The sequence below is a fragment of the Sitophilus oryzae genome, unplaced genomic scaffold (assembly GCF_002938485.1).
Source record: "Sitophilus oryzae breed Bouriz unplaced genomic scaffold, Soryzae_2.0 scaffold_172_pilon_pilon, whole genome shotgun sequence".
Lineage (NCBI taxonomy): Eukaryota > Metazoa > Arthropoda > Insecta > Coleoptera > Curculionidae > Sitophilus > Sitophilus oryzae.
Window position 1 is genome coordinate 2,126,002 of NW_022146424.1, and position 26,767 is coordinate 2,152,768.

At 31.2% G+C, this 26,767-nt stretch overlaps 1 protein-coding gene across 5 annotated transcripts in view; it reads right to left on the reverse strand.

Annotated features, from left to right (window-relative positions):
• Window positions 1-26,767, reverse strand: part of LOC115881458 (protein tramtrack, alpha isoform-like) — a 42,218-nt gene that overhangs the window by 7,884 nt on the left and 7,567 nt on the right. For 2 of the 5 annotated variants that reach the window (XM_030898936.1, XM_030898937.1), the window contains exons 2-3: window positions 13,551-14,456; window positions 8,034-8,890 (exon numbers count right to left, since the gene is read on the reverse strand). In XM_030898936.1, the coding sequence (XP_030754796.1) occupies window positions 8,244-8,890; window positions 13,551-14,415 (1,512 nt within the window). In that variant the 5' untranslated portion in view covers window positions 14,416-14,456 and the 3' untranslated portion in view covers window positions 8,034-8,243. Of the gene's footprint in view, window positions 1-426; window positions 3,214-8,033; window positions 8,891-13,550; window positions 14,457-26,767 lie in introns of those variants that run through there. The other 3 variants (XM_030898939.1, XM_030898935.1, XM_030898940.1) reach the window with 3 other exon arrangements.

Sequence of the window (26,767 nt, forward strand, 5' to 3'; positions counted from 1 at the left end):
AACTGTGAAGTTCTGGGTATATAAAAAATTACTTTTATTTCTTTTGTCATCAAAATATTTACATTGTTAGAAATAAATTTTCGAGTTTGTAAAAAAATCATCGAGACGAGAAAATAGTTTTGTGCGAACGAATATATACCCAGAATACGAATTTAATTTTTTTTTTATATAAAATACAACTAAAAGGGTTAACACAAGTATATAACTTTTTCTTTAAATTTAGTCATTAAATTTTACCGTATATAGTTTAGTAACAAAATTTGGCAAATTCAGAACTTGCCAAAATTATATATACTTTTTTTAACCTGCAACCCTAAACCTAATTAACATTAGTAAATATAGATATCTATATAGTAATTGCACTTATAAATGTGTATCCTAAGCATCCTAATGAAGACAAGGTGCGCTACCAAACCACTGTCGAAATTTTTTCGACCGTAGAGCTCCCTCTGTTGGAAGAACTTTGACGACAAAACTGGCCAAGGCCTAACAAAACGTTAAACAAAAGTGAAAACAAAAAAAAATAAAAAAAAACTTATCACATAGTGATTGTAAACTATTGCCAAGTTCAGTTATTATTAGAAAATATTATATTATTATATATAAAAAACTAACAAGTTCATTTGAAGAAATAAACATTTTGTACATAGTGTACCGAGACACAACATAGTAGTAATCTTTTTCAAGGCTTTTTATGAAGAAAATTATTGAAAAATAACCTAGCAAACTCTAATAATAGTTGGTTAGTTTTAAAACTACAGTTAATGTTGTGATGGCCTTAATTCAGTCACATCTGCCCCTTTAAAATTAAAATGAACGTACTGTTAGACCTTAAAAATGTATCTAATAGGCACTGAAATGTTTCAAGTACAATACAAAAAAATATAAAGAGTTTAGAAACTATATTTCTTTATATCGTTCTCAAATGATATTTCTATGATTTCCGAGACATTATTACAAACTGTTTATAATCACAAACTTCGTTGGCTCTATGAATTACAAATAAAAAAATCTTTATAAAACATACAAAATTTGCAAAATAACAGTTTGAAACAACCGAAACAAAATCTTCAAACAAACAAGTTTTATTTGGCTCTAAAAAACTTGTTTGCAATGATTTTGTATAGAAAAAAAAAACATATTTGCGAGGCAGATTAAAAAATATGAAACAAAACATTAACGCCTTGAATGTAAAGAACCGAATTTTCTTTATACTGTCAAAAAATATATATAAATTGTCAAAAAAGAGCTTAAAAACTAAGTATAATTAATCAACAGAAAACAAAGGTTTATAGAGAATAAAAATAAATAACATTTACTTACAGAGGTTCTATATAAAAAAAACAGAATTAAAGATCACTTTCATTTTGTTTCTCCCAACACCTTAAAAAAAAGACTTCAACGTCATATATGAACGACATGGTAAAATATATATTAGAGAAAAATAATGTTTTTTAACCTAACCATCAATTTTGTATTGATATGATACATTATCAACTATTTTAACATATTTTTGAAGTGTTTTAGCCTGATTTTAAGCTGTTTTTTGTCGCCAAAAAGTGTTTATTGCAAGTACTTATTATTATTAATAATAATTTAAGTTAAAAAGAAATATTCAATACAAAAAATTAATGGCTAGGCAAAATATATTTTAAGAAAATGATGTCTGTATATTTTAAGAAAAATATCTCTGTATTACGCAGCAGGAATTGCTAATATTTCAACAATATTATAATTAGTATTATTATTGTCTGAAGTCTGCGCAGCTGTACTAATTTAGACTTGACTTGTATATTAATATTCTAAAAATAAACTTTTTTACTCCGCTATTTCTAGCCCTAATTATTTGCAAAACCCAATCCGAATTCGTAAAAAGAAGTTTTTTCAAATTTTCTGTCAAATAAACCGAAATGCCTACTAGAAAAACTGTTTATACTGGCATTTATAAAATATTTTTGTTCGCTGATCAAAAAACTAGAAAAGTTAACAAAGCTAACAAAGAAAATAACTTATAAACATGTTGAAAACTAAAAAAAACACATTAAAAATCATTTCGACAGGATGATCAAACAATTCAGGAGTGACTATATTCTTTTTAATACAGCAGATATATGTCCTTAACATATAAATAACAATTATGTCACTCTTATGATATAAAAGGTTATAGTGTTTTCTATGCGGTTCATTTGACAGAAAATGAAACTAGAACAAACCATAATCTAATAGTACGTTAGTTTGGCGAATATAAACCACTGCTTAGCAGAGTTAATAAAAAGATCTACAAAATAATCCTAACCTACGCGTTTAAACCTTCGGAAGGTCGATATTTAAACCAAGCTTGGCTTGGATCACATTTCTAACTTAGTTCTACTATTGTACTCTTTTTTGTATCTACTTTACGCCACAATTTAGTTCAAACGTATTTTAAGTAATAACATTTTGAAATACAGGGATATTTCAAATAACTCCCATTCATTCAAAAATATTTTCGGAAGTACTTCCGATATGTATTTAAATTAGTATGAAAGTACGAGTAGTATGAAAACCCCTGTTATGTGCGTATAAATGTCTTCTCAAAAACTGTATATTGACGGATAGCACCATTTTTGAATCAAATACGATTTATGCTGTTCTAAATGGTTGGGTAGAACCCCATCGTAGGGAAGACCACATCATTAACAACATCTTTAGGCATGAAACAATCATGAACTGTTTTCATGTGGTTCTTCATCTTATCCGGTCGAGAAAATTCTTTTTGGCACACAGGACACGGGAATACCTTCCTCTGTTGCCCCTCGTGATAAAGAAATGCGTGTCTCTGAAAACTGTACTTGTTTTTGAACGTTTTGGTCACATCAACTTTGGCGCACTCAGTGCACTGATAGATCCCCTCATTGATCGAGGCGTATCTGAACAGATTCAGCCCCCTGACGGACATTTCCGTCAGCTGTTCGGCCGGGTCCTGGCTCTGTGACGTGGCTCTGCGACGCATGCGTCGTTTGACAGGTGGCTTGTTGGTAGGCGCGCTCATCGTGAGGGCGCTGGTGCTCGGCGTGCTCAAATTGTTGTTGTTGTTGAGCACGCTGTCCGGTGTACTGATACGACTGGACTCGGGAGTGGCATTGTTGCTAGGTTGGTCTGAGTTGTTTTCGAAATTTTCCGTCACTTCTACCTTGGGCGTGAACAGTTGCTGTTGTGTCATGTATTTTACGTCTATGGAAAAGAGGAAACAGAAAAACAAATAAAAATAACGAAAAACAAAATAGAATAATTAAAATAAATAATTTCTTTTTAAATAATTCAAAATAGTATATGGATTGTAATAAATCTCTTTTTTTTTCAACGTCACAAAATGATATAAAAGTAATTTTAACGCCTAGGGCACAAAAGTACGAAAATATATTATTAAATTGGCATAAACTGTCAAATTCAACGAGTGTAACCATAATTTCTCCATATATAATTATTACTTCCGAGCTATAACTTTTAAATATTTTTATATGATTTGCAATGTTTGAAATTGTCCAAAAAAATTATTTGTGAACGTTTAAAAAAAAATAGCATGTTCTATTCGGAATAAAATGACTTTTTGTGCCTCGCCTGTAATGTCAAACGTACAGCATCGCCACAAAAAAAATATTATTTTTACTCCCAAGAAGTACATACAGATTTTAATGTGCAATCTGCAATACTTACTAATGCAAACCAAAAATATATGAATTATTTAAAAAAACATTATCCAAAAACAAAATTTAATTTTAAATAAAACAAATATAAGGAACTAACTAATAAAAGAAAAACAAATAAAATAAAATTAATAAATCTGTTTTATTTCCACACAACATTTAAACAAAAAAAAACAAATAAGACTATATGAACGTATATATCGACTAATAATCCAATATAGAAGGTAACTAACATAAAATAAAAAATAAATTATCTACACAATCTAAGATAAAATTCCCAAACTAACTACCATCAAAGATAAAACAAGAAATAAAAATATTGCAACTTATTTTTTACCTTCAATCTTCAGTTTCGGCTGTGTCATTGGCAGAAAACAACTGCTAGACTGGCAAGATTCGTTATACAGGGTTTTTCACCACATACGACACGGAGTATTGTAGCTAAACGATGAGATTTTTACAAATTGTAAGTTTTGGGTTCGATGAAGGACTATTAGAGGTACAATTTAAAAATAATTTTACAAGATACAGTGTTCCAAATAAGTAAAAAATATCAAAGTTGTATTTTTTTAAATGGAACACCCTGTATATTATTACATTTTTAGTTTCTACGATTAAAATAAAGGTAAATTTGATTACGATTTATTATACTTAAACCTTACCGTTTTTGAAATATTTTCAATTTTGTGAAATTGCAGTAAAAATTTTAAGGCTTCATTTCTCCAAGGGTATCAAAGTTTTTAATACTAAATATTTACTGTAGTTTATTTACTGATCAGTTATTGTGTTGCAATAATAAAAATAATACTACCTTATACAAAGTGTCTAAAAATTTATTTTAAATAATTATTAGCTTCAAACGGCAATAACTTGTTTAATTTAAATGGAACACCCTGTATATTTTACGAAAATCAGATGCACAATTTAATTGTCTATCAAATTATATTATACCATTTTTTACCTATCTCTTTAAGTTTCCGTAGAAAATGCATTTTCTTGTAATTTTGAACTTATTTATCAATATACCCATGGCCTATTGACATTTTAGATTATTTTTAAAGATGTACCAAATTTTTAAAGAGTACAGATACTAATATTGTCGATATAATTCGTTTATTTCATTAAAAAATAAAAGAAAACTGTTTAAATATTTGTTAGAGGACCAATTAATATGATTCCAGTATTCAAACTACATTAACTGACTGTTTGCGTTGATTAATAATAATTGCTCCAAATACTAAAAAACTGAATTTTGTATGGGCATTAGACAGTGTGATAAAAAATAACACCTTAAAAATGATATTTCATTTTTTAATAAATGCTTATTTATAACAACAGAGACTTTAATTTGATAACTTATTATTATTTTTCTATATTTTTAATTATATTTCTAATTTTTAATTATATTGATTTCTGACTCAAATCCACATTTATTTATAATGATTTATTAACGAACACAATTAAGTATGTAATTAATTAGTATATGGGCGGAAATAATGGTGTTATATTTAATTAATGGTATACTCTTTTATAAATATTTAAATAGTTTTCTGTTTGCATACAAATGGGCTAGTAATATTATCGTTTTGCTAAAAACGATAATATTACTAGCGTTTATACGTTTTGCTAAAAACGATAATATTACTAGTCTGTACATTTTGTACATTTGTTGCTTTAAAAACAATCTAAAATGTCAATATTCCATGGATATATTGATAAATGAGGTCTAAATTATAAGAAAATGCATTTTCTACGAAAACTTGAAGGGATAGGTAAAAAATGGTATAATACAATTTGATAGACAATTTAATTGTGCATCTGATTCTCCTAAAATATACAGGGCATTCTATTTAAATTAAAGAAGTTGTTGCCGTTTGAAGTTAATAATTATTTAAAGTAAATTTTTAGACACTCTCTATAAAGTAGTATTATTTTTATTATTGCAACACAATAACTGATCAATAAATAAACTTCATTAAATATTTAGTATTAAAAACATTGATACCCTTGGAGAAATAAAGCTTTAAAATTTTTACTGCAATTTCACAAAATTGAAAATATTTCAAAAACGTAATGTTTAAGTATAATAAACCTTAATCAAATTTACCTTTATTTTAATCGTAGAAACTAAAAATGTAATAATATACAGGGTGTTCCATTTAAAAAAATACAACTTTGATATTTTTTATTTATTTGGGACACTCTGTATCTTGTAAAAATATTTTTAAATTGTAGCTCTAATAGTCCTTCAACGAACCCCAAACTTACAATTTGTAAAAATCTCATCGTTTAGCTACAATACTCCGTGTCGTATGTGGTGAACAACCCTGTATATGTATAGTTTTTTTCGTAAATATATCATAAAGAATAAAATATTTAACTATAAGTAATAAATTTGACTTAAAATTACCAGTACATTTTATAAATATCATATATAAAAACATTTGGCAACAATATTAGCGTATTACATATTCAACCTTTGCTAAAAAAAGTCTATTACGCATTTATATAACTCTAAAAACCGAAAAAAAAAGAAAATACATAAAATATAAAATTTAAACAAAGGTATCTAACATTTAGTTATAGTTCTGCGCAGTTCCTACAACTAGTTACGCAGAATCAATGTTTTTTTAGTCTTAAGTTTAGTCAGTTCTCAAAAAAGTCTGTTTGAACTGGTCACAATAATTCCAATAGTAAAACATACTCTTCTCTTAAATAGAAAACAAGAAAATAAAAATATTAAAATTAAAAAAGAGATCTATCATCAGTATTATTTAAAATTGGATTAGACAAAGCTTTAGAGGCGGCAAGCTCATTAAATTTACATCTAAGTACATTTCCAATATTCACAAATGTCTTAAGAAGTAACGGTTTTTTAACAAACCTGATAAAGGGACTAAATAAAGCCTTGTTTACAGTAGATTTGTTTGCACGAGATAACAGTCTCAAAATTCCTAGTTATTGCGTAATTGCACTATAACGCGTATAAAAGGCACTTTGTGTCATATATATCAACCTTAAAATGAAAGTAAATATGACGATTTACAACACAAATACCTTTCGTAGGCAAGAAAACTTGAAATAGGGTACATATACGGTTAAAATTTTACATCAAACACTTAATAATTTTTAATTTAACTGTAAATCAGTACTTAAATCCAACAACCTAATTATATGCATAAAATGATCTATAATCACATACAATAAAAACTTTTTGGTGTAAAAAGTATTCAAAAGGTCTCATCTAACTGTTAAAAATTTCAAATTTAACATGTCATAGAGATAAAAATCAAAAACGAATTTGACAAATAAACTCCGTATGATAAAAAAAACGGCGTCAAAGACGGTCAATGGTAATTTAGGCGAGGTCAATCTCTAGACGTCACTTATTAGGATTAAAAGTTATAGTAATAACATCTAGGACTTGACCTCGCTAAAATCATCGAGCCGTCTTTGACGCCGCTTTTTTTTCAATCGAATGGTTTATAAATTATTTGTATTAAATTCGTTTTTTTTTAAACCTTTCAAAGGCCCGCTATAACAATCAATAAAAACAGCTAAAATAATATCCCAAACTATTAATATATCTTTCCATCGAGTATTCTCTGAATTATACAGGGCGAGTCTTAAATAAGTGCAAATATTTTCAGGTCTGATAGATATTGATAAGAGAAATATATTTTCTCTTCACCGATTTTTCAAATAAGTCCAAAAATATCCGAGTTATTCAAGTTTAAAAATTAAAAAAAAAGATTTATTTAAAAAAAAACGGAGGCAACGGATTTTTTCTGTATTTGCATCTCTTTTAGTGCCGTAACCATAGAGCATAACGGGTGCATCTCAAAAGTGACTCGTCCCTATAACTTTTTTATTTTTTAGATAAAAAAATGAAATTTGCTATGTTAATATACGACATAAATTAGGATTGATTGACGTATTCAATTGTTTTCGGTCACTTCCTGTTTCACCGGAAATAACTACAAACTTTGATTTTTAAATGGCACCCTTGGTATTTTTTACTTTATTCGATAGAAAATGACACTCTGAGTAGTTTGGTTAGGTTAGGTAATCATATGTCAACTTTTGACATTTTCGCATATGGTTTATTTGAAATTATAACTTGCGGTTCGTAACGAAAATTTGACTCGAAATAGAAAGTGTGTGGTATCAAATTATTCGTAAAAAAATGCTTTTGACATATGATACTTCATTCTATTCAGTGAGTGTTATTTTCTATCGAATATAGTAAAAAAATACCGAGAGTGCCATTTAAAAATCAAAAATTGTAGTCATTTGCCGGTGAAACAGGAAGTGACCGAAAGCAGTTGAAAAACTCATAGACGTGTTCCTGGGACCGAAATATACCACCCCTAGAAATATTTGTACTTATTTAAGACCCACCCTGTATATATAAAACTTTCAATGTCCCTCTTATTATACAACAATAATAAATATACACATAGATCACATCATATAGATATACAGAAAATATAAAAAATATTTGGATTCTCGAGCTAAACCTATACTAGTAAGTCTTATTTTGAGGAATAAAGGCACTCATGGTGTATTCTGTTTGTGTATAATCTTCAGATGAGCAAGCATGTTATCCTTCCTGGTAAAATCCTTACAACAGACAGGACAAGTGTACATTTTAACGTCCATCTTGTGGGAGGTCATGTAATGGCGACAGAAGTTGCTGATATGCGTGTAGACTCTGTCACAAACAGTACACCTATAGAGATTATCTTTCTCCCTGACGCAGAAGTCCCTAGCTGATTTCTCAGGATCACAAATCTTCTTTGAATAGTTAACGTACCTACAGACAGGACCTTCGTATTGTGGATCATCTAAAATCACTTCGTAATTCATAAATTCATCAATATCCACCATCATTTTCTTTTTCTTCGTCTGATTCTCTATATCTTCAGAACTGGAGCCATTTTGAGACGTAGATTTTTGACAGATTGTTGATTCATTAATATCAATATCCCTGAGATCTTTTATATCATCACTTTCTGCGTCTTCTGCTTCGATGTCTGATATAGCATCATCTAATTCAGCTACTGCTGAGTCCGTCTTTGCTTCAGATCTACACTCAGATCTTTCGTTGTATGGCAAATTGAATTCCTGATGTAACGAAGAATTGAAGTTTATGCACTGCACGTTATTATTTTGTGGAGAAACTGTGACAGCTTTTTTTAAACCTGTAAAAGAAATAACCTTGTTTTAGTAAAGGAAGTAATCTAAGAAAAGTCATAAACAAAATAGTTAAAGGGAAAAGCTATAGGGAATGGGCCGCATCTGTTATTTTACTCAAAAAAAAACAATATTTCTTGAATTTTTCATCTATTTTTAAATTGTTCTAGATACAATGGCTCATTCCTTACACTCTTCCCTTGGTAATAAATACAAAATTGACTCACCTCTATAAATGATGCACACTTTATTAAGAATTCACTGAACAGCACTATAGCTTTTCCCTTCACTATATTATTAAAACACTGTATCATTAAACAGAAAGATAAAAAAGTGTGTGGTATTTTCCTAGGCAGCGATCAAGAAACATTGAATTAGTTGGCTAGAAGAAATTTGAAGATGCTCAACTTTATGGGCCATTTCGTGGCACAAAACCTGATCGCAATGTAGCTGGCATTACCGTCAGCCTGTCCAAGAATTCCGAGATTTAGTTTAGCTGTACGCCGCTGCGAGCTGATAATCGTTTACAGCGCATCGGATAAAGAATACTGTACCGTAACAGACCGTAGTTCTGCTTTCAGCCGACAGAGTGAGTGGTTGCCGGAGACAGTGCTAGTTTTTGGGTACAGTACCGTAATAATACGGATTTTCTATTAGTAAACAATTTAATATAATATTATATGATTAAACAAAGAACGGCACCAGAGCTGGCTTGGAAATGAAGGCACTGTTATTTCATAAGTAAAATATTATGGTCAATGTCAACAATCGTCAATTCCAAGTCAACTAAACGACTTTTTTCGATCATATGACATATTCAGTACCTATAGAAGAAATTATATATTTTTGTTGTTTATTCTATGTTTAACACGAATAAATTTTTAAAAGTTAAACGCGGATTTTTCATCCAAACATATTTTTGTCAAACGTATTACATATATTACACATTTTAATATGGCAACACTGTCGCTTTCAGATCCACACCGTCCTCGATATGCCTTCGCCGGCCGAATTAGAGAAAATAATTGTTTTAAGCGTTGACCGCAAAACGATTGGTGTCTCCACCGTACAGCACTTGAGACATAAGGGGAAGTTGAATCAGCCTTGTCACGAATTCGCCCATTAGGTTGCATCCCAAGGTTGGTATCTTCCCAATTCTTTCAATCAAAGGTATCAGAAACTATCTTTATTAACAGTATTTTGAAATGGTCCAACTATATACGTTTCTGATATTTACTAAATAATTAAACGGTGCTCAGTATCGTGATTCTACAAATTCTAACCTTGTTTTGAATGCCAGGATGAAAATGTGGGGCACTATAGTATTAAAAAATAGCAATTTTTTACTTTTAAAATGATGTCTATTTGTCTTATCTAAAAACAACTTCAAAAATTAATCAATACCAATCACTAATTTTAAAATCTTCTAACACAGTATCGCCAACTAATTCAATCATTTTTGGTCGCTCCTTATAAGTTGAGGAAATACGTAATTGAAAAAATCTGATAACTTCAGTTCTGATACAAATCAGTTCTGAATTTACAGTTCTAAAACGAGGATATTTAAAATAATCTATATAATCTTTAATAGAGGCTTTATTATTAGCTATATAGCGTTTTCTGTAGCTGCTTGTTTTCGAAATAATGCGTACTGTTTCAATACAAATGACTGTAGTTAAACTCTTTTAAACTGAATATTAAAAACGTCTACGAGTTGTAGAACAATACGTCCTATTATCCACGCCTAAACCCATGTGACATTAAATAGTACAGTACATAATTACGTCTGTCTTTTGGGGTGTAATCAAAATTTTAATACGTACACTATACCTTATTATTTATTAATAAAACGAAGTTAAGTCATTAACTAAAAAAACAGTAATTCTTTCAGCTGACAAACTTAAAAAGACAACGCTCTAACTTAATTACTTATAAATAAATTTAGCAAGAAAGCTCAATTTTTATCGACTTATTTTTTAAACGTCAAATTTGACAGGCAACCGAAAGAAACAAGTTAATTTTTTTATGTCGTTTTTAATCCAATTCAAAGTAATAGTACGAGAGCTAGCAACGTCGGAAAAACAAGTATTTTAAGACGTCTGGCTCTTTGATATATCTTTTACTATGCTCTCTAGAACAACATGCGGCCCGTCTGGCTGCTGGTAAACGTTGCGTTCCCTACTGCGCATTGAAAGAAGATCCTATATTTTTATTAGTCCTTTAAATTCTAGTATTGAATATAAATCGAACATGTTTCCATAGCGCAGTGCGTAGAGTTTCCGACCACGAACCGATAATTCAGAGTTCGAATCCGGGTCAGGACAAAGACTTGTTTTATTTTATTTTCGTTTATATTCTGATAATAAAGTATTAAATATTTGTTTTTTTTTGAATCGCCAGATTTATTTAATACTTTACTATCAGAATATAAACGAAAATAAAATAAAAAAGTCTTTGCCCTGACCCGGATTCGAACTCTGAGTCTTCGGTTCGTGGTCGGAAACTCTACGCACTGCGCTATGGAGACATTGTTCGATTTATATTCAATACTAGAATTTATAGGACCAAATTAATAAAAATATAGGATCTTCTTCCGATGCGCAGTAGTGAACACAACGGGTATCGGCAGCCAGACGAGCGGCATGCTATTCCAGAGAGCATAGTAAAAGACATATCAAAGAGCCAGACGTCTTAAAATACTTTCTCGAAAACGTTGTCAGCTCTTAGACTATAATAACTACAGGGTGAGTCTTAAATAAGAGCAAATATTTTTAGGGGTAGTATATGTCGACCTCGGAAAAAAGTCTATGATTTTTTCGCGAAAAAAAAATTCTTTAAATTTTTTTTTTATTTTTTTTAATTCTTAGTTAAAAAAAGGATATCTTCATAATATGGCAATAGGTAGTAGATTAAATTTAAAACATAGGTAGTAGATTAAATTTACAAAAAAAAACCAGGAAAGATCCAGTGTGTCTCAAAATTTAAGCAAAAAATACTTTTATTTTAATTTTCGAAGTAAAATATATCTGTTATTTTCCTTTTATCGAGATCTACCAGCCCTGAAAATATTTGCACTTATTTAAGATTCACCCTATATATCCAAAGTCAAATTTTACCTAAACCGAAAAATCAAACGGAAAATAGAGTCAATGAACAGAATTTACTAGAGATGAGTAGATCAGGATGGATACGAATCCACAAACCCCTCTACGGTACGGTTACTGATGAGGTGTCCCCATAGAGAAAGTAATAATTTCTCTATGGGTGTCCCTATGCGCGGAACTACATTGCTGACAGCCACCGGCCACGTCGTCTGCAGATAACATAATGATGCAGCGAAATAAATCAGTATTAGAGAGTATTGGAATAAAAAGGTTTTGGTAACTGCTGCAACTGAGTTGTATTTACTGATTCTTAAATGGGAAATATGTATTAGTATATTGGTAATTGGAAGATTCAAGAAGTTACGGAATATGTTATGCTTGTACAGGGGTTTTTCAAAGACGTCAGCGGACGAGGGCTAGGTTTTTTCTAAAAGTTTTTTCTCTCTTTTTTCTTACAAATTTTTTTGTAAAAAAGATGCAATTTTATTTTTAAGAATCCTATCTGTTAAATGTTAATCTGTTAAATCCCTAAGCGGGAATTGAGATGGAAGGCTGTGATTGGTGTCTCGACTATCTTTTATTAGTCTATAAAGCTGGTAATGATTTGCCTCATAATCATAACTTTGAACCTTAACGAACCACAAAACTTTTGAAGATTGCTTTATGTAAAACAAAATTTAGTTAAATTAAAATGAAAGATTAGAATGATATACCGTATTTTTCTGAAAAGGGGCTCACCCCTACAACTTTTTTTTATTTTATTTTTTCAGATAAAAAAAGGAGATTTGGTATGTTAGCATACGACATAAATTAGGATTGATTTCCTGTTGCACAAGAAATGGCTACAACTTTTGATTTTTGACACCCTCGGTATTTTTTTATTTTATTCGATAGAAAATAACTCTCTGAATATAATGACATATATGTCAACTTTTGACATTTACGCTTAAAAAAATCGTATTTTAAATTTCAAACTAAATGGTTAAAAATGACCAAATCGTATTTTTAATAATATCTCAATTTTTTTGAAATGGAACGAGGGTGGCATTCGCATATTTGGAAAAAGCATTTTTTTAAGAATAATTTGTAAAAAATGTCTATACCTGTTTTTTTGGAAGAATAATTTGGTACCACATACTTGGTATTTCGGGTCAAATTGTCGTTATGAACCCCATGTTACAATTTCAAATAAACCATACGCATATGATATGTCATTCTATTGAAAATATCATTTTGCATCAAAAAAACGTAAAAAATATCGAGGGTATCATTTAAAAATCAAAAGTTGTAGTCGTTTCCGGCAAACCAGGAAGTGACCGAAAACAATTGAATACGTCAATCAGTCCTGATTTTTGTTATATACTAACATACCAAATCTTGCTTTTTTATATAAATAATTAAGGTAATGAGTGAGCCACTTTTGGAAAACACCCGGTAGATCCGGCAGAATTGGAACCTGGATGTAGGTCCATGAAGTTAGATGTAGCTCCGGACCCGACTCTTTTAAAATACCGGATCTACCCATCTCCGGAATTTGTAAAAACAGAAAAAGAATTCTTCTTACCAGGTTGACCGTCCTCTGAGTTCTTCCCTCCTCCCCCACCAAAGTTCTCCTGCGACGTCCCCGCCACCGGTTCCTCCCGCTCCTCCTTGATCACTGTCCTCGTTCCGTTTTCTCCCACCTCCTCCTCCTTGCTGCCGCCGCTGTCCGACTGGTTGCCTGCAAAACCATCAGCTCCCATTTTAACCTCCAACATTTCCGGACTGCCCTGGACTACAGAGTCCTTGGCCTCCGAATCGTCGCCGTTCGAATTGCCCGATAACCTTCTAGGCCTACCTCGTTTCCTCTTCGGTTGCATCAAGTAGTTCCCCAGCATGTTGAAACCGGCTATCGGAGCCCCCACGCGCTTCGAGTTCTGTTGCTGCTGGATCCGTTGCAGGTTCGGTATGTTCGAGTTGTTCTGTTGGCTCAGCGAGGAGGCGATGTTGTCGCACTTTTCTTCGTTCACCTCCGTCAATCCTTTAATCCTCAGACTCTCCGCGACCCTCAGAAAATGCGTCAATCTATCCTGATCGACACTCACCTCACCTCTGTACATAAAATCCAACAAACTCTTCATATCGCTGTACGGGACATCTTTCAGGATGACAATGGGATGTTTATCTGGATGGTTGACGAAGAGGGCTTGGAAATAGGGACTGCAGGCTGAAAGAACCATTTTGTGGGCTCTGAGTAGCTGGCCTTCCACTGCTAGTGTGACGTCGACGAAGCTTTCGTCGTGGAGTAGCTGGTCGAAGACGGTGAGTAGGTTGGATTGGTGGTTGTTCCAGCGGAGGCAGAACCGTTGCGTCGACATGTTGTGGGGAGCGGGTGCCGCCGCCACTGGCTGGTTGAATTGGGGCGCGTAGCGGAAGGGTACGCCGGACATGGGCGGATCAGGCGGAATTTTGGAATCGGTTGTAGGGTACACTGAAAAAGAAAAAATTATAAAAATTAGAAAAAAATTAAACTGAAGCACTTACTGAACACTGAGAATTATTATTATTATAAGTCTAAAGCTTCATTCAAAACCTCGCAATTAGTGGAAGAAATTCGTGTTTTCAATTACACTTTATACTTTTTAGTTTACGATCATTCACAATGTTTAAAAAGCACAATTAAAATTAATTGAATATCTTAGCAAGAGATTGCGTTAGTTAGTTGTATCCATAGAGAAAGCTTAATATTTAGCTTATAAAACAATCCACTTTGGATTTCTAACCACAATTGGTGGTTGTAACAACCAGACAGCTCCATTTTTTTTTCGAAAATGAGATTTTTAATGAATTACCCTTTTCAGAAATTGGCCGATCGTTTCCTGCAACAATCAGTTCTCTCAATATAACAGTACATAAATGGCGACGTTAATTGGAGCTGCCTTGCTCTGGGTTTGCAGTAAGAACCGAGCAGCTCTTTTTCGATTTCTCACAAATTTATTAAAATGGAGCTGCCTGGTTATTGCAGCCACCCCTTCAATTTCTCTTGATGGTAGATAATCAAAGGCCAAAAATGACATTTCTCGCAAATTTTAAAATACAATTAGTGGAAAAGTTAAAAGTTTGATAACTTTCTCTTCTAATTGAAAATGTCTACCACTAATTTTAACCTTCTGAATGCTTAAATTGAAATTAAAGGAACAAACTTCTAGGCTAATTAACACTAACTTATTCCACGAATTGTCAGGTTTTGAATGAAGCTTAAAGCACTTATTGTTTACTAGGATACCGGGTGCGTCTGAAAAGTGGCTCACCCCTATAACTTTTTTATTTTTTCAAATAAAAAAAACGAGATTTGGTATGTTTAGTATATGACATAAATTAGGATTGATTGACGTATTCAATTGTTTTCGGACACTTCCTGTTTCACCGGAAATGACTACAACTTTTGATTTTTAAATTACACCATCGGTAATTTTTTATTTTACTCGATAGAAAATGATTCTGAATAGAATGATATATCGTATGTGAATATTTGATACTTTCGCATATGGTTTTAAAAACTGTAAAATGCAGTTCGTAACGACAATTTCACTCGAAATACCTAGTGCGCATACCAAATTATTGGTATTTTTTCCAAATATGCTAATAAGCCACCCTTGTTCCATTTGAAAAAATAGAGATATGATTAAAAATACGATTTCGGCATCTTTTAACCGACCAGATCAAGACACGAGAAACATTAGACGATCAAATCTATTTTTCCAAGGTTCCTTGATTAAAAATTAGTGTTTTTAACACAGCGATGGCACTATCTACATTGAAATTGAACATACAATTTTTTTAAGCGAAAATGTCAAAAGTTGACATATGATATGTCATTCAATTCAGAATGTTCATTTTCTATCGAATAAAGTAAAAATATACTGAATGTGCCATTTAAAAATCAAAAATTGTAGACATTTCCAGTGAAACAGGAAGTGACCAAAAACAATTGAATACGTCAAGCAACCCTAATATATGTCATATACTAACATACAAAATCTCGTTTTTATTTATCTGAAAAAATAAAAAAGTTATAGGGGGTGAGCCACTTTTGAGACGCACCCGGATCAAAAAATATTTTTCACCTCTCTAGATTTTCTTATTTCACTGGCTAGAAGTATTTCTTTTATTATTATGGCGAATGCGCCAGGAGAATATTACTCTTGAATTTAAATTTAGTTGTTTGAACTTTGAAACCCCGATTTGCTACATCGATTTAAAATATCAATGAAAAAATTAATTTCCTTTATATCTTTTTTAATTTCCTACATATCATTTAATTATAAATAATAATTAACATTTTATAAAACGATAAAAAGTTAAAACTACAACAATTGATATCAAAATTAATTCTGAAATTAAATAAAAGTGTTTTAATTTACCGGCCATACTAATTAGCAACCCAGCTTAATTTAAAATCAAAAAACAAGTTTAATAAGTTTAAATTTGTCCCCTTGGTTTTGAAATAGGTATAACAATGTTAATGGTACGTCGTTAAAACTGATGAAACTGGTTGCTAAACACAAATACCAGAGCTTGATAAGGTTCGTTTAAAGACATTGGCGCATCCGAGGGATGGTTTTGAAGGTGTTACTTTCCCAAAATTCATTCTACAATTATACAAATCTGTATAGAAATCCCACATTTTATTTTATTTATTATTTTTTCTGGGAGGGATGAAGAGTCCATTTCACTAGTCCAAAAAAATAGCAAAATAAGCGTTCGGCATTTAACGTTTTATGTAAAACTGGCTAGATATTTTTACACAAATGACGAAGGAAATTAAAGATAAATAGTTCGGTCATTGGGGATTTTTGCTCGGAAAAAAGTCCGGAAGTTTTGCAACTTTGCAGGTCTATAGGTTTTGGGGTCCCTAACTAAAATCCATAAAATGCACATTTTCAGACTTGCCGCCGGCACCGCCATCTTGCCAAGATGACGCCCAAAATCGGAATTTTGTGAATATCTCGAAAACTATGCGTTTTTCGCGAAAATTTGAGGACAGCAAAATTAAAGAGAATAAAATTTCCTATAAAAAAGGTTTTACGAAAATTTTCGCTAAAGTCAACCGTTTAGGCACAAAATCCCTGGAAACTTTACAATTTTGCGTAAAATATGATATATTATGTATGGTCGATTTTCCGAAATCAAATGTCGATTAGGATTCACTAAAACTAGTTTTAGTTTAGTTTCTTGAATTTTGTCATAAAACAGTGGCCTATCATTAATTCGCTCATTAATTTATCAATAATTAATTTTAATTATTGAAAATGTGTACTTGTTTCCACACCACCCAAGAGGTAAAGCGTACATGGAGCGTTTATTTTAACGTGGTTTCCCACTAGATAAATTAAAAACTTTAACTGAAATGCACAAGCCCGACGAATCTGGCTCATTGATGTCAAAGTCGATCGTGTCTGCTGTGCTGGACTCATCGGGGTGGTCTCTCAATACGTCCAACTCTTCATCTTCAGCCGCCAGAGGGATATCTACAGGCAAGTCCAACTCCTCTTCATCGGATTTGTCGAGTGACACTTCAATGACAGGATTTCCCATTGCAGTATGCACAAATCATTGAACATTTTAATCCTGCTTTTCTGTATCCGCAGGCTTTACCATATTTGTTGGTTTTGCATTTATAGGATAAAAATGCCAATAGGGATTTTGGAGCTGGATCTTTCAACGTTGTGACTGGAGTAATGCCTGTTTTTGTTTTCTTCCCACCCCATTCCATTCTTCAGCATCTGTGGTACAACCAGACCAATGCTGAACCTGGTGGTAAGTTCGCAATGAATGCTGTCCAGCACGGCAATTAATTATTCATAAATTATTGAGCGAATTAATGATACGCCACTGTTTCATGACAAAATTGAAGAAACTAAACTAAAACTAGTTTTAGTGAACACTAATCGACATTTGCTTTCAGAAAATCGACTATATGTATTTCCAGGGATTTTCGGTCTAAACGGTTGACTTTAGCGAAAATTTTCATATAACCTTTTTTATATAAAATTTTATCCTCTTTAATTTTGCTCTCTTCAAATTTTTGCGAAAAACGCATAGTTTTCGAGATATTTACAAAATACCGATTTTGGGCGCCGTCTTGGCAAGATGGCAGCGCCGGCGGCAAGTCTGGAAATGTGCATTTAATGGATTTTAGTTAGGAACCCCAAAACCTATAAACCTGCAAAGTTTCAAAATTTCCGGACTTTTTTCCAAGCAGGCCCCTTTTTTGATCCCCAATGACTGAACTAAAAAGATTATACTATATCCGTATTTCTTTCCAAAAAAATCCTGTATGGGTATTTCGCCACTGCTGCAAGAAAATCTACAAAATAAAATAATTATTTTTTCTGTTCAACAGAACGTCAACGGTTTTCTTGTAGACGTATCTGTTTTAAAAAAAGTAAAGTGTTCTCGAATAGTTGAATTTAAATATTTTAAATAGTTTTTTTCTTTATTCTTTGTATTTTTTTGCTTCCGACGACGGAAAGAGATAACTTTCCGAAACGTTAAGCATTTTTTTTTGCTTTGTTAGGCAAATTTGTATTACCGTAAACATAACTTCTGACAAGCAACGTCCGTTTAGGTTTAACGCAGAAGTGTTTACAAAAAATAATTATTTTAATTTGTAGATTTTCTTGCAGCAGTGGCGTAATACCCATACAGGATTTTTTTGGAAAGATGAATCCGCCACATAGGTATAGACATTTTTTATATCCGTATTGTAGCACATTTTTAGACAACTTCTGCATTTTTAAGATTTTTTTTGATTGTCAAACATCAACAAATGTTCCTTATGTTTGAACTAAATTTTCTAGAAAATAAAGATATAATTTAAAATTCCGTTACAATAGGGAAATAAATTGAAGTTTTGTGATTATAGTGATAAATAATTTATATGGTTTTGTAACAAATTGCTCGCTATTTTATGGCAAATGCTGAAGCTCTGCAAACCTTAATCAAAGCACGTGTGTTTGGAATTTTAGGTGTGGCTCAACACGACAGGATTGGGCTAAATCTTAGGCAGATTTCTGAACTATTATATATTTTCTTCGGCAACACACCCGCTTTACCCGACCTCTGCAAACGACCCGAAAGTACAGCGTAATAGGCTCTTAATTACCTCAATTGTTCCTCCCATATATGCGCCCGTGGTAGAAAGTAGAAGTAGTGCTAATGGTAGAAACAGAAACCACGTATTAACGTGGTTTCTATTTACGGGGTGTTTTCAAGTAAGGTATTCCCCGCATAAATCCTCTTTTAAAGAAAATAAATTAATAAATAAAATCAATTAAAAAAAAATCCTCTTGTAAAGACAATCCAGGGACATACTGTATATTCATAATTTACTAATTAATAGGTAATATTAACACTGACACTAGGCTTCTAAAACCAATCCTGCCTACGCCACTGTTTGGTATAAGTATTTCGTAGCATTTATTCGGTGGTGTATCGCAAAAACTAAATGGAATGGCCGATGTATCTGCTTTGAACTATAAAAGAGAGTGATAACTCCCCTTTTAGTATTATTGCTTTTAATAATTAAAAGATTCTACATTTATTATCACTGCTATAATTGTACTGGTTTTTAAATCAATTGAATTATACAGGGCGAGACTTAAATACAATTTCAAGACACTGAATTGAAAGAAAAATTCCAAAAAATGTTCTTTACCATTGAAAATTATACAGGGCGAGTCTTAAATAAGTGCAACTATTTTCAGAGATGGTATATTTCGATTTTGTGAGATACAGCGGCCGACTTATTTTTTTTTAAATACGGACCTGTATTTTTAATTTCAGTTTTTGGAAGAACTCGGTCTCTTAGTACAATGATGTGCCACACTTTATACATTCGTGTTGCGGACATTTGAACACAATTTATTTAAACTAATTTCAAGTCCGGCTCTGTTTTTTTTTAAATATTTAATCTATTCATCGTTACAATATTGATAATATAGAGTACAAAATGCGTTCGGAAGTATAAGAAGATATGTTCAAAGAGCTATAAATAAAATTGAACGGATAATAAATTTGTGCAATAGGAAGGGTGGTAACCCTTTCGAACATGTAGAGCATTAGAAACTAGTTTATAGAAGGTGATTTATTTATAATAACTACGATTAATATTATGCATATTATTAGATCCTACACTGAGATTTTAAATTCACAATAAAAAAGTTAAAAATAATATCTTAAAATTACTGACCCGGATATTATTTATTTGAATCAACGTTAATTAGCGCTGATCAATATTGTTGCTATGAATATAATGAGATTAAATAATTTAAAAAACCAGAGTCGGACTTGAAGTTATTTTAAATAATAATTAATTATAATAATAATTAAATAGTTTTGTTGTTGTTAAGGTCATTGTTTAAAAAGGGTTAATGTTTAATTAGTTTTTTGATTTTCTAAAAATTAAGGACAGGAAAAAATAAAATTCGTTCTCAAAAAAATCCGGTTTTTCTAAGCTATAATGTAATGATATGTGTACCGAGCTGGCCATGGAAATATGCCGCTCCAGCGTCTCTATCTACTAAAGTAAGTGGTATCCAAGAAGCCCCACACATTCATAGCAAAATAAGCCGCACTACTGACTCAACTACACCAATGGTATTCATGCTGATGAAATTGCAACAAATGCAATTTCATCATGATGGATCCCCTAACAAAACTGGCGAATCATTTCTTAGAAATTACTGATAGTTCATTTCATTCAGATAATTAAAAAAGTTCAATCATTCGCCGTCGTAGAATTCCTGCGTAAACATTTACCGACCAATGGTCTTGGTGCTAAACTACTTGCTAATAACTAAATGACGTTATATGAATAAACCCCTAGTTTTCGATCATACGAAATTCGGCGGTTTTTTCTGTTAAAAACAATATGGCGGCACAAAATTCCTAGAAATTTTAATAAAATTATTGATTCTCCGACTGTCGGACATTTTAATCTGAATCTACCTACGTATAACTAACCAAGAAATTCGTGAAAAATTTATGGATGGATGATAATGTTACATAAACACGTTTAAATAATTATGACGTCATTTTTTAAGAAAACGCCCGAAATTCGGATGCATGAAAACTGAACTTAAACGTTTTGATATTTTGACGTAACCAGTTTACCTCTTTTTGTTTCCTAGCCTACTACTATAATTTTTAGACCATACATATAATCCTAAGCGGCAGCCTAACATGATTTTTCTCCGGTTAGAGAGCAGATAGAAAGTTGCGGTTTGCACTGATATTTTGGAAATTTTGTGCTCTATTTGCAAAGAAAAATATAGCCTCCTATTTCATGTTTTACGCAAAAGCGCAATATCTGTTATGATGTCAAACAGCGCCCTCTAGCTACCGCGAAAAAAATTGTGGAAACAAAATTTATACTGGAGATCATTAAGGAAGAAAAGCTCTTTTAAACGAGCCCTAGTTTGTTTAAATCGCGCAACCTAAACCAGAGTTATCCTTATTTTAATAAAAACAAGTTTAACCTTCCCCCACCACTTTATTTTATGAGATAGAGCAAAATACTCTATATCAAAAAAATTACAAACTTATCGATGATTACAATAGTAATATTTAAAATACCTGTTCACCTGCATATTTTTGAGAAAAAACCCTGTTTTCTGATTGGCTATTAGAGAACCACCCCCTAGCGGGCATTTGTCGAACTTGAAAGTAATTTCCAGCGATTTCTCTTGGTCGATTTACCTATTAGAATTTTTTCCCAAAGTTATACGATAAGTAGTTTCTGAGATACAGCCGGCGTCCATTCTTAGTTGGCCACCCGGTACATGTTCGTGAGCTATAATGTAATGATACGAAAAAAAATTACGATTTTTTCTGGGATATGCAACTTTTTTTGCCTACATTATATGCACGCCACTGTCAAATGACTAAAATTAATAATTTTCTAGTACTAGATGACTCCCGAGCAACTAGCTAAATATATTATCGGACTTCATGCCCTAATTAAACAACACAAAAAACATTTGAAGTTGCCCACACACACAGTCTAACACTCACATGCACATAAAAGACCGTTAGTTAAACCATATAACGACATAATAATAATGGTTTATTAAATGTCATCTAAAATAGGTTAAAAGCAAATGCATTATGTGCAGAAAGAATTGTCTTTGAATAATCAGCTATTTTAATGACATTTTTTGGTGTAGTAGGTATGTCATTCCTACTGAAGAGCGTATACATCGCTGACGCCGTTTTTTTTTTCAATCATACTGTAGTGCACAATGTTTTCTTTAAAATGGATTTTTTTAGATATTAATAGAGGTGTGTTGCTTGATCCGAAAAAAAATTATAAAAAATATATACCCTACATTCTCCAGATTTTTTTCTTTTCTATTGGCAATTTTTTTAAAATAGTTTATTGGTGAAAAAATATATTTACTATTTAATTATAAAAAATAAAATGATTTACATACAGTTTAAAAAATAGTATAAAATATTTATTCAACGATGGAAAACAATAATTCTTAATTGAAAAATTCCCTATAGCCTTGAAATTGTTATTTATAATTATATTTTTGAGCTTTTTTATAACACCAAAAACCCCACTTTGTAAATTAAAGTTAAATTTATATGTTTACATAGGAATGTCGTAATCTTTATTATAATTTTACTATGTTTTACTAGACAACCTCGTTGGGGTTAGTTAGGATGTATATTATGTATTTTAAAACTGTTTTTTGCGTCTCAATTAAAACTCAAGGTTACTTTATGGACTTGTTTGATTTGGCACTTTGTATCGTTATAAATGCGGAATTGGGTGACAGGGTTAACTTAAGGATAGATAAATGTTATTTACTTTGGTAGTTACCTATCTTAGATATGACATAAGATTTACAAAGTCATAATATATAAATATATAATAATATATAATAAAAATTTTATTCAAAAAAAAACAAAAGAAAGGTATTTTTCAAATAAAAATCACCCCCTCTGGTGATTATGATGAATTATTGTTTTGTTTTGCTACATAAATTATTTTAAAAAAACATATTTAAAATTAATTAATTGTGCAAATCAAAAAATTAAGACAAATGAAAAATAAAAATTAAACATAACAGTTTTCTATCATCCTGTATATAGGTATTTCGTTAAGCATGAGACATTCATAAAGACTGCGGTATTACTGCCACTACTAAAGACAGGATCTGAATAACAAATACCCTCAAATAAAGTGAATTTGCCAAACAAGTATTTTAAAAAACAATATTTATGTAGGACCGTATACATATGGTTTCTTTTTTTAACCTTGAAGATCATTGTCGTTAAATTGACCACAAATAACAAGTATGTTAAACATTCGTAGTATTTTACATAATATTCCTTATAATATAATCCCTCTAAGAAATGAAAAGTCTTGAATGTAATATTTAAAGGTCCGTTCACATGAAATCTGTCACTTTTAATGATAATCTAGGAAGAATCATCCAAAGTCATAAGTGTAGATTGCCTCTAATATTTCTTTCATTCAAATTGTAGGTTGTGAGGCAAGAAAGAAATCATCAAATGTTCGAAAGAAATCAGTACATGTATATTATTTCGTATATTTTTCAGTTTTTTGATTTTATGGAAAGTTCTGTTCATTAAAATGTTGTATCCTATGTTATAGGGCTTGTTTCTCTCTACAATTTCCTGTCTCACAATGTACCGTTTGTGTCCGGGAAGGGTTCATAGTTTCATAGTTGTCGATTTTCGAAAGAAATCAGTACCTGTATATTATTTCCTATATTTTTCATTTTATTGATTTTATGGAAAGCACTGTTCATTAAAATGTTGTATCCTATGTTATAAGGCTTGTTTCTCTCTACAATTTCCTCGGGCTTGTTTCCCTCGACAATCTACAAAAATGAAGTCTGTAAAAAGTGTTAACAGTCCCGTCTTCACTTTTTTTAGTTCACTTCACAATTTACCAGTCGAATCTCTGTTGTAGATTTTTTGTGTATACTATACGCGTTGATGGAAGAAATTTCCACAATTCCCATTGAGTGTTTCATTCTCCGCCGTCCGCCGGTACTGCCACCATCGGAGAATACCCTAAGCAGCAGACTATATACATACATATACGGGTTTACAGAGTTTAAATCGCGAGTACACAAAAAAAAATTGTATATGAATAAACTATGTGAAACTTCTTACTATTAAATTGGAGAATTTGAAGGGCATGTTTGAATAAATTTAGTTTGAAATTTTGAAAAAGTAACAAATTAAAAAAATATTTTTTTACGTGTAAAAAATGTTTTTTTGCGTTTAACAAATACTTTTTATACGCGTAAAAATTGTAAAAATAGTTTTTTACGCGTATAAAAACTATTTTGTTGTTACAAAATAAAACACTAAATCGATCACCACAATTAGTGATGTTAATATTTCAGAAATATTTGATTGTTGCAGGAAATTTCCGAAACTTTCGGAAACTTTCAGAAATTTTACAATTTTACATATTTTTTGTCGATACAATAAAGGAATAAATTAGATAGACATTTGATACCAACATGTAAGTGAAAAAAAAAACAATAGACATAATATTAGTTGTTATATTTTTAATAAACAATACATAACTCACAAAAGTCACACATAACAAAAATCATTTGGTAACACTGTACTTTGTACATAATCCATGAACTATGACTATGAACTTAAAAAAACAAAAAAGCACGAAATATAAATTTAAAAAACGTAAAACACAAATAACTGAATTATTCTATTCTGGAATACTCTCAGGCGCCGAGCTGGTCCAATCTTCATAGGGTATTATAGTAGTAGTAGTACTCTACTATACCAACTCTCAACTGTAATAGTAGTACTGTCTCCGTCAATTTCTATTTCCAAATCAGATATATTTGATGTATCATCTGGTTCTGATTCTGAAGGATGGACCTCTACCTCTACGGGTTCTAGTGGTTCTGGAGGAGTTTCATGTTGAATATCATTCTCCATATCCACTTTTTGTTTTTGTAGTAATATTTTATTGTTATGAGCTACGAACATTATTTTTCCGGCTCTTTGTGCAGACTTCTCTCAGTGGCTGCAGATGACGTTGGTAAAGATGGCTGAGCAATAGCTAAATATTTCATTCATTCTTTTTCTTCTGATTTAAGAATAGGCATACTTGATATATTTTCGTTAAATTTTTGCCCAATGTCTTGAATTTTGAAAAGAAATTTCTTGCAAAATTCGGATTTTTGCGAATATTCGCGATTTTGGGACCGACTATTTCGGAAATGTCTGAAATTTCCTGCAAAATTCGAATGGAAATATTCGCTACCAACATCACTAATCACAATACACTAAAACACTTTTACACTGGACGCGCGTTTCGCTAACCATGTTAGCATCATCAGCAGATGATTAAGACTCATCACCATCAGCATCGTCAGTCTTAATCATCTGCTGATAATGCTAAAATGGTTAGCGAAACGCGCGTCCAGTGTAAAAGCTAAAGTGTTTTGGTGTACTTTGGTGATTTAGTATTTTATTTTGCTGTGTAACACCAAAGGTTCCAACCCCCAACTGTAATATTTTGTTGTTTTCAAAGTAGTTTTTTACGTGTAACAAATAGTTGTTTTTTACGCGTAATAAAAAAAATTAATAAAATAGTTTTTTACGTGTAGGAATATTATGTCTCTCTGAATATAATTCATTGCTCTTCGATATTTTTAAAAATTGTTATCAAACTATGTCGGTATGAAGTTAATTAAATCTTTATTTGTAAACACACAAAATTTCGAAATTCTAATTAGTGGATTCGAAATAACTAAAAAAAGATATGGAAATAATATATTTCAAAATGGTTATTTTTATTAAAGCTATTTATATTTTATTTAATTTTTCAATCATTAACCACAAAATAAAACCAATAATATTACAAAATGAATAAACCTAAATGTTTGCATTCCCATCGTGTAACCATCGCTTAGGGATGTCCAAAATGATCGACAATTAGTTTAAAAAAAATATCGATCCATCCAAAAGTTGAACCAATGAACATAAACTTCATTTGTTGCACTATCCATATCGATATTTAATCTTAAAAGACCCATTCCTACCATCATTACGAAATATTTATATTTAAATTATTGTATTTTAAATGTCCGACTCGACATTGACATTGACATAACGACTGCCTAATGTCTGTTTCAAGTCTTTCTACATTGTTAACTTTAATAACTTTTTTCGCCCATTTTAAGACCGCTATTTAGCCATATTTATTCACTCCCACAGATTAAATGTATGAGTGTTGAAACAGCTACGCCTCCTCATTAATGGATATAAAATATAACTTTAAATCGGTTGTCTATAAACATAGACAGGATATTTTTTTTTCAATGACAATTTAGTATTTAACCAAAATACAAGAAAACATCTGTGAATCGCACAGTATATCTAAAAAATATTCGAAAATATTGCACATTTTCTATAAATAAATTAGAATAAAAATTCAAAGTAAAAACCTGATATGAATTGCCTTTTCTGAATACTGGGCCACCCTGTATGTGCAATGTAATGACCTATATTCTTTATTTCATTAGATAATCCGATATTGACATTTTATTGGTATCTGTGTAAAAAGAAAGGTTTAAGTAACTTTACCTATTTTTTTTTTTCCACTAAAGTTTTCTGCACTTCTTATTGTTTTTAGTAATTGTAGTTACAGTGGGGTAAAAAATATCTAAATAGTTAATTTTTCACAATCTTTTTAAATGAAGTTTTATAAGAGTTTAT